The sequence below is a fragment of the Atractosteus spatula genome, chromosome 21 (assembly GCF_055471065.1).
Source record: "Atractosteus spatula isolate fAtrSpa1 chromosome 21, fAtrSpa1.hap1, whole genome shotgun sequence".
Taxonomy (NCBI): domain Eukaryota; kingdom Metazoa; phylum Chordata; class Actinopteri; order Semionotiformes; family Lepisosteidae; genus Atractosteus; species Atractosteus spatula.
The window spans coordinates 1,509,074-1,518,878 of record NC_142726.1 but is presented as its reverse complement, the minus strand read 5'-3'; the positions used below and the strand labels follow the sequence as shown (position 1 = coordinate 1,518,878).

Below are 9,805 nucleotides of genomic sequence, written 5' to 3'. Positions count from 1 at the left end.
TGATGACCTTTTCTTCTTTCTATTTTTTTCCTATATTTTCTTAACAAAAATAATACCCTAAAAGGAAATACTATGAAAAGTTTCTAAAATTGAACACCTGTGTAAATTGTTTAATACAGGATGTTTTAGAAATATATTTCACATTTAACTGACATTTTGAGGCACACGTATGCTTGGAAAAGCAGAATTATAGTATTATTCTTATATAAATTAACTTCATTTTATGCAATAAATCTGTAAAGTTCACCCTCTGGGGCCCACATAGTCATAAAGGTGTAACGAATATGCTCTTAATTCACTGGTAAAGTGAATAAAATACAAATGAAATCTGAAATGCATGCTGGCTATTTGTCGCTCATATTATTCGTAGATATGGATTTCTACAGAAAAAAATAATGCTAATACAGATTTTCTTTTAAATTCTTTGTGAAAATAGGCTGAAGAGTCTGCACATATGTTCATTTTGGGAAATGTGAATGGAGGAGCTGGAAATATCTGGCATTTCTCTTATCAAAATTAGATTTTCATTGGATTTCTGGGGCACTGTCAGGACAGCTACATCACTGAAATCACTGGGATTACATGTTATTATCTTGCTGTGGTTTTAGTTAATAACTTGATGTCTAAGGGAGCCAAATCTCCTCTTTTATCTGTTAACTCTTTAAAATGAAAGCCAAGGTTGATGTTTATTTTCGTACAGGATTATGGATAAATAAATATGTTCATGTATTTATCTTTAATAAATACATTAAATATTTTCACATTGGTTGACTGTAGTACACGTATTTTAAACTGTAGATATCTAAAAGTTTTTCATCTTCATTTGAATGTACTTGTCTTTTGAAGCCATCTTTATTTACAAGCTGTCGTTAACATTGTCTTTTTCTACTATTGTCCTAATTTTCTCAGCCTGCTGATTATAGAAGTACTTGTGTATGCACCATTTCTTTCACAGATTAATGCCTTTGATGGGTAGCCAGAGGAAAAATTAGGATTTAATCAAAACACATTTCCTTCAGTCTTGCAATTCAGGGCTGAGTGGAGCTGAACCTTATCCCAGCAAGCAACGGGCACAAGGCACGATACACCCTGGATGGGACGTCAGTCCATCACACTGCACACTAACACTCACACCAGGGCCACTTAGCCTACAAGGGTGTCTTTGGACTGTGGGAAGACACCAGGGCACCTGGAGGAAACCCATGCAAACACAGGGAGAAGAGACAAGCTCCATGCATATATACCCCAATATACTTCAGATACTTTTTATTTTTTCCATTTATAGGGACCTGCTGTTTTGTCAGGCCACACTTGGTATCTAAGCGGCAATATCAAGTTAATGGAGACTTCTGTCTTCTCTCTTCATCATCTTTTACTGAAACAGACCTATTTGAACGAATCGTGTGTCTTCTTAACGTCTGCAGCAGACAACATTCCTCATTTTTGTGCCAGCATAAAAATGCTGAATTTATTTGTGTTGATTTGCATAACAAAACTTTAACGAGGCACAGTGGAGACAACTACAGTACTTGTCCTTCAGTCACATGTACTGTATGCAAATCGATTTTATCTCCATATTTTGTTTATAGGCGTTGCCAGGAAACGCGCGTTTCCTGCTCCATGTCCTTCTCGCGAGAGCACGGCCGTTGCCAGGAGACCGCTGTGTTGCTCTGTAGGCCGATGCTGCAAATCGCGACAGCAGCTCTGCCAGAACAGCAAAATATTTCCACCCCTGCCTTTTACTCAGAATCAATAGTTTGTTGAAAATGGTAAGTCTGCATGTATTTTACTTTTATTTTTACTTACGGCAGCTTTGGAAACATGATTTATTAAGATCACCTTGACGTTGACGATCGTGGCTGTGAAAACTAAGGGTCCAAGTGAATTGATTTTATGCGTAATAATGCAGTCGTATAGTTTAAGATGCTTTTGTTAAACAACTCAGCTTTTGGAAAGACTTGACGTCGTGCTACTGTGTGTGTACTGTGTGTGGTGTGTGTGTGCTGTGTGTTATGTGTATTTTGTGGTGTGTGTGTATTGTGTTTTGCTCTGTGGTGTGTGTGTGTGTGTGTGTGTGTTGTGTTGTGTTGTGTTGTGTGGTGTGTGTGTGTGTGTTGTGTTGTGTTGTGGACGCTGCTGCTGTTGATCTTGAGTTCTGAAGACTCAGTAGTAAATCTGATAGGAGGTTTTAAAAGGCTGAACCGCGTCTCTTATTCACAGCCCCCCAAGAAGAAGAAAGGAGGGAAGAAGGGGTCTGCCAAGGGGAAGAGCCCGACTGTGGTGGACGGGATTTCCACGGAGGAAATGTCCAAGGAGCAGGTGAGCTGTGGCGGTACACTCGTGCGGTGTCGCAACGTGTTTTATGATGTTTCAGAATGTTTAAAAGTAAGTCACATGTGACATTAAATTGCCAAATAAAACACTGTATAGAAAGTAATAGAATAAATAATCATACTAAATAGTAATAAAAATATTTTAAAAAGTACAATAAAAAGTAAAAGAAAAATAAACGAGCATAAACACGTGTGTAAAGACAGAATGTCAGGCAGACACAGACAGTGTAAAAAGGTGAGTTTTGAGTTTGCATCTGAGGAGAGTCCAAGGTTTTGTCCCTGGCAGAGTCTGAGAAGCACGTTCCCTGTCACTGGTGCACCTGCGCAGGCGCGAGGCGGGCTCTGGCGCGCCTGCGCAGGCGTGAGGCGGGCTCTGGCGCGCCTGCGCAGGCGTGAGGCGGGCTCTGGCGCGCCTGCGCAGGCGTGAGGCGGGCTCTGGCGCGCCTGCGCAGGCGTGAGGCGGGCTCTGGCGCGCCTGCGCAGGCTTGAGGCGGGCTCTGGCGCGCCTGCGCAGGCGTGAGGCGGGCTCTGGCGCGCCTGCGCAGGCGTGAGGCGGGCTCTGGGGCGCCTGCGCAGGCGTGAGGCGGGCTCTGGCGCGCTTGCCCAGGCGTGAGGCGAGCGGGCTCTGGTGCACCTGTGCAAGCGTCCACTCGCTCTGTTTCCAGCCCCAAGGCTCGGCTCACCTCGAAGTCTGTGGCTACTTGTGTGCAGCTGGAGGAGCACATTGTCCGCCTGCGAGAGGAGCTGGACCGGGAGAGGGAGGAGCGCAACTACTTCCAGCTGGAGAGGGACAAGATCCACACCTTCTGGGACATCACCAAGCGCCAGCTGGAGGAGAAGAAGGCGGAGCTGAGGAACAAGGACCGGGAGATGGAGGACTCCGAGGAGCGGCACCAAGTAGAAATCAAGGTTAGGAGGGCTGTCTGCTCTGTTTGGCTCGCTGATATTTTTTTCCCCTACCAATACTGAACAAACATGGCTTAAGGTAAGAACATACTGTAAGAAAGGACAACTGAGAGGAGGTCTTTCAGCCCATCTGGTCTGTTTGGTAGTCAGTAGCTAATTGATCCCAGGGTCTCATCCAGCTGTTTCTTGAAAGAAGCCGGAGCATCGGCTTCAACAACGTGGCCGGGCAGCTTGTTTCACACTCCCGCCACTCTTTGGGTAAAGGAGGGGCTCCTGTTCTCAGTTTTAAACGTGCTTCCATCCGTTTCCTCTGGTTCACGTATCAGTGCTCTGTCTGAAGACGGTCGCTGGGTTAAGGGCGTCAAACCTGTGCGGAGTTTGAACACCTGGGCCAGGTCTTCTCGAGAAGGGCTCTGATCCTTCAGCCTGCGTGGACGTTCCCTCGAGCCCCGAGCTCCCTCAACCAAGGAGTGCACTTCATAATGGGATAAAATAGAGCTGGTAGAGTGTTGAGGGCTTTTAGTGGTTACATGTCCCCACTAAGGGCAGATTTGTCGTTTTATGAAGGTTTACAGAGTATCGCTAGCATGATTGTTGGCCTCGGTTTTCTGTGGGGATCGTTATTTGTGCCCAGTTTCTGTCATTGTCCATAAAGGCCTAGAAGAGGGCTTCCTATCCAAAATCATTGCTGAAATTTTTTATTGTGCATCACATGATTTTCTTTTTTTATGAACATCTATGTCTCTTATTTTTGTTGAAGCAAAATGCTCAGAGTGTATTATAGCCCTGATGACTTCATAATAACCTTACAATTTTCCTTAACATTGAAGAGAATGGTGGGTGCCTGTAAAAAAATAATAGGTTACCTGAATAATTAATAACAATAATTCAGTTAAAAAATACTTCATTCATCCCCAGGGGAGTAATTAATATAATTTCACTTTGATTACTTTCATGTGGTTATTGTTTCAGAACTCGTTTGCATTGATAGTAGTCCTTTTTGTGCTGCTGCAGAATATTCTGGATTGTGTTTCGGCAGGTGTACAAACAGAAGGTGAAGCACCTGCTGTACGAACATCAGAACAGCACCTCCGAGCTGAAGGCGGAAGGGGTCGTCTCCGTGAAGCTGATGCAGAAGGAGCAGAGCGAGAAGGAGGATGAGCTGCGTAAGGGAATGCGCACGCTCAAGGTGGACATAAAAGAGCAGGAACTCGCCAATGAGAATTTGGTCAAGAGCTTGAAACTGGTATGTGGACATTTTTTAAATGTATTTAAAAAATATATATCATATATATGTTTGTATCTATATTTCATTTTAATTGTCCTCTTTGTTTAACTGGAAGATCGAGTCTTAATTTAAGCTTTTTTCTCCACTTACAACCCGAATAGAAACACGATGAAGAAATTTCCAAACTGAGGAATGATTTTGAAAGACAAGTGCGAGGTACAACTTCCTTTTCAATAATGCCATTTCCTTTCTACAAGTTAAGAGGCCAGTAGATATGACTAATCAACTGGGATTTGTGTTTGTGTATTTGGATTTTACTGTTTCACTTGTAGTCTTGATGTATAGCTCCACCTAGTGATGTAGATCTGTAACAGTCAGAATATTGCTGTGTGTTTTCATATTCACTGTTGGACAGAGACTTACTGCCTTTGTGCTGAAACAGGAGACAGAGACAGCTCTGAATTCATTGTGTCTGACTATTGTATTTCATTAGATGATAAATGAGAATGTCATTGTTTGGTATATTCTGCATCTTGAATGAAAAACAAAGTAAAATACTCTTTGCTGGAGTTTACAACCCTCATCAGGAAAAGCAGAGTGAAAATGGATAAATGGCTAAAGAAGTAGCTTACGTGCTCCGAATGTAGATGTTGCCTTGATAATGATGATGATGATGATGCATTATTTTTTCTCTTGATACATAGTCTAAAATGTGGAGCATTTAATATTCTGTGTATGACAAACCGATAACTTGCTAGTTAGATTTCTGTGATGGGTACTTTCAAAATATGTGAATGTTCTTATTGGTTTTAACCAAAATAAATATGAACTAAGTTCTTATTTATTAATTGCTTCATATTAATTGCTTAATAATCCCTCTTAAAGTCCCTTTTTCTTTTACTTCCCGTTGAGCAGAAATAGAAGCCAAGTATGAGAAGAAGATGCAGGTGCTGCGGGAGGAGCTGGAGCTCAGGCGGAAGACGGAGATCCACGAGATCGAGGAGAGGAAGAACGGCCAGATCAACACGCTGATGAAGAACCACGAGAAGGCTTTCAGCGACATCAAGAATTACTACAACGACATCACCCTCAACAACCTGGCCCTGATCAACTCGCTGAAAGTAAGGAATGAGGAGCACAAAGCGCCTCTCGTGGCCAGGTTCCCGACCGGCTGAGATCTCTTGTCCTTGTGCTGTGAAACACACTGAGGTTGAGGACATTTTGAATCCCATTTGTAAGCCAAAATACTTATTTGACTTTTACAAATATATTCAGGTTTTGTGAAATCTTCGGTGCTCATATTAAAACATTTGTAGCTTTACTTCCACTTTTAGTAATGACAGTTAATAATAATAACAACAAAAACACTATTCGTTTCAGCTTTGATTTAATTTTTACATTTCTGATAGCTCTTTGTGAACTCTAGCCTGTGTCTGGAGGGATACAGGACCTCCTTTGCCTTTGACCAATGCTTCGGTCCCCCTCATTTTCAGGCTTGTGCAAACTTTGCATTGCTCCTGTACCCTCGGCCCCGTCACCGCCCTGATTGTGTCGCGGTGACCTCGGCAGGACATTCCTCAGCAGGGGTCCGATCCCAGCCTGCGGGGGTTGATTCTGAAATGTCTGTCCTGCGTGCAGGAGCAGGTGGAGGAGATGAAGCGCAAGGAGGAGCGCCTGGAGAAGGAGATGGCGGAGGTGCTGCTCCAGAACAAGAGACTCACAGAGCCCCTGCAAAGGGCAAAGGAGGAGGTGGCTGAGCTCCAGAAGCAGCTGGCCAATTACGAGAAGGATAAGGTTTCCCTAGCGGTATGTGTCTCGTACAAGCCATCCAAATTTCTGCAGAGTTTCTGTCTGTGTCTGAGGTGGGTGTGTTTAGATCTCAACAATGTCTTTGTCACCATTGGCCTATGCAGGAGAGAGGTAAGAAAGAAGCCATTGCAGTGTTTATGACAAAGCACTTGAATGATACAGCAAACATGTGGCAGAAGGATCAGAAGGTAACGATTAAATGTTTTGGTCTAAATTTAAAGCGTTGAGTCTGGGTACAAGCCCAGCACAACACATGATCAGCTGTGTCCCGGCTGGCTGCACGCTGCCATGAGGACACTTCTCATCAGCCGGGCCTGGCAGCTTGGCAAATGCCAGGTGAACTCTAGAGGGAAACCTGGTTGGCTCAAAAACTTCATCAAACACTGACATTATAGCACGGCAATGAACAGACCACTAGACATGGGAAATTTAACCACTGTGTTAAGTTGGTAGACACCTATTAAAAAACACTAGCAGCACAAATGTCTGCCAATGGTGTGTCTATGAAGTACTGGTGTAGGGTGGTTGAAGACTTGTGCCAAGTACATTTTGATTTTGATTTTTAGGTTTTGTCCATATTCAACTTTCAAAATAACAGAATTGAGTTTGATTATTACAGTTTGAAATAATAAACTGCAATTGAACTTTTTGAAACTGTATTTGTAGTGGTATCAACGTGACACTGCTTGTTGTGGTAAAATGAATACAGTTCACCCTTTCAGAACTAATGCAGTAAGGATGGTGTTTTTCAGGGAACTAACACGATGTGACTATTTTTCTAACCAGTGGGTTACTTGTTCAGACCTTAGATGATTTTCTGTTCATTCTTTTTTGAAGTCTATTGCATGTAAAGAACGCATTAACTTTTAAAAAGCATCTCTTCTTTGTAAAAACAAATAGACAAATAAAATAGTCAGGGTTAATAATGTTAACAATGTTAACATAAGGTTAATTTATAATAATGTTAATTTTTGTCAGGGGGCCAAGGCGCGTTTGAAGGTAGCAGACAAGGAAATGAAAGACTTGAAATGGGAGCATGAAGTACTGGAACAGCGGTTCAGCAAGGTACTGTAACACAGTTACAATTAATAAAATCAACACTCCTACACCTGGAAGTATAAACCTTTCCTCATTCCTTCTTTTTATACAACATAAACGCAGTCTGGAATCATTGGCAGATCAGTGAATCGTTCTGTGTTGTACACACTGAACAGAATTTCACTGTCCATCCATCTGTCTTTTAACCGCTTTGTCCAGTTCAGGGTCACGGTGGAGCCGGAGTCTATCCCAGCAAGCAACAGGCACAAAGCGGGGGTACACCCTGGACAGGACGCCAGTCCATCGCAGGGCACACACAGACACACACACCCTGGACAGGACACACAGACACACACACACACACCCTGGACAGGACGCCAGTCCATCGCAGGGCACACACAGACACACACACACTCGCACCAGGGCCAGTTTTTCCAGAAGGAAACTAACCCGCCAGCATGTGATTGGAATGTGGGAGGAAACTGAAGCACCCGGAGGAAACCCACGTGAACATGGGGAGAACGTACAAACTCCACACAGACAGCACCCCAAGTTGAGGTTGATTTGAAACACAGATAAATAATTTGGATATGAAACCTTTCTGAGACTTGCTTGATTCACATTACTAACTTTATTTCCCAGATTGATTTTCAGCCACATGCATTTTTTTAGATTCAGGTGTGCATTTAGAATCAAATTCAGATTGCTGGATTGAGATTGTTGCATGACTGATCTGCAGACTGTGCTTCTGTCTCATCATGGGTCTTGGTGCCTCCAGGTTCAGGCTGAGCGAGATGAGCTGTACCAGAAGTTTGTGAAAGCTATTCAGGAGGTCCAACAGAAGAGTGGCTTCAAGAACCTCCTGTTGGAAAGAAAGCTTAGCGCTCTCACCGAAACACTGGAGAAGAAAGAGGCTCAGCTGAATGAGGTCCTTTCTGCATCCAACCTCGACCCAACAGCACTGACCATTGTAACACGCAAACTGGAGGTATGCTCTTAAGTCCCACTCCTTGAAAAAAATTTCAGATAGGACAACAAAACCACCTGTCCTAAACCTGACTTGGGCCCCAGAATCCAGCGCTGAGCCTGAAAATTGTGTAAATAGTGTGTGAATGCTGACCCTAACCCTACCTGGGGTGTCAACTGAGCGTGTCCGTGATCTACTGTAGACATCACTTGTCTGAGCAGCCACTGAGCACAGTTTGCCTATTTTGTGAAGATGTAGCAGAAATATATTATCTGAAATGTTTTTTTTTTCTTTTAAAGGATGTTTTGGACTCCAAGAATGTTGCTATTAAAGATTTACAGTATGAGCTGGCTAGAGTTTGTAAGGTAGGAATGGTCATATCTTTTAAGGGTAATGGGATAAATGCATGAAAAAATGGCTTATTTTAAAGAATTCAGAAGAATTCATTTTGAGGTACCTACTTAGAAAACTCTAAGCTATTACATTGAATTCTAAGTGTTCTGTTCACATGCATTATAATTTTACAAATCTTGTATATTTGATTTCTTCTGAAGACGTATAGTTTATAGGTATTAAACTGTTGATAATTATAAATTATAACAGCCAAAGAATTCTGATTGTTTCACTAGTACTGTACTTCATTTATACCTGTGCTGCATGTAGGTATATGATGATATAGATATGATTCTGGGAAAAGGGTGCTCTGGAATGTATTCCTTTTAGCTTTTGGGGCTATTTACTATAGCAATGGGAGTTTAACAGATTTTAAGAACTTAGATCATCACTCCACAGTTATTTGTTTTGAGAATGAATATACAACGAAGTACAGTATTTTACATTTGTGTTTCTTCCAAATTGTAGGCTCACAATGATTTGCTGCGGACATATGAAGCTAAGCTGCATGCTTTTGGGATTCCAGTGGATGAGCTGGGATTCAAACCGCTGGAGAGCACAGTGGCAGGACATACTCTTGGCAAGGGGCCAGCAGGACTGGTTTCTTCCCCAACATAAAAAACTGTGTCAGAGATGTTGCTGGACATTGATAAAACAGAGGACGTCTAAGTTTCTATCTTGAATATCTCTGCAGCCTTGCTTTGTAAAACTATAGCCTTTGTTCAAGTCTCTATGGACAAAGTTTTTATGAGAAACCAACCAATGTCCCTCATTTTATACTTTTTATCATGCTATCTGTTATCAGAAAATGAAGAATATATTTATCTGAAACAAAAATGTTTTCTTTTTCAGATTCAGCTCATTTTTAAATCCTCTTTTGCCTAGATGGTTTTAATACCTGAAGACTTATATGGATTCAGTTTAAACCTGTGTTCTGAAGCAAAACAGCAACTGAAAGATGAGATTTTTCTTTAAGAGGATGGTGTGCTTGTGAATTCCCACACACTTTAATTAGTTTTATTTCTGAAACATCTGAAAACTTTATTGCATAGTCAAGGAACCTCTTGAACTCAATTAAGTTTTCTGTTCTTCATTATTTAAAAACAACATTTTTTCATACCAGAATGGTTT

The 9,805-nt window shown here is 42.1% G+C and overlaps 1 protein-coding gene across 1 annotated transcript; it reads left to right on the top strand.

The window, feature by feature from the left end:
* The first annotated feature begins 1,650 nt into the window (after positions 1-1,650).
* drc4 (dynein regulatory complex subunit 4) lies at positions 1,651-9,511 on the top strand. Its single transcript, XM_088938716.1, has 11 exons — positions 1,651-1,769; positions 2,221-2,319; positions 3,045-3,242; positions 4,279-4,485; positions 4,629-4,683; positions 5,383-5,588; positions 6,106-6,273; positions 7,255-7,341; positions 8,093-8,302; positions 8,581-8,646; positions 9,143-9,511. Exons 1-11 carry the CDS (start codon positions 1,767-1,769, stop codon positions 9,290-9,292), a joined length of 1,449 nt encoding a protein of 482 aa, XP_088794842.1. The 5' UTR covers positions 1,651-1,766; the 3' UTR covers positions 9,293-9,511.
* The last annotated feature ends 294 nt before the right edge of the window (positions 9,512-9,805 follow it).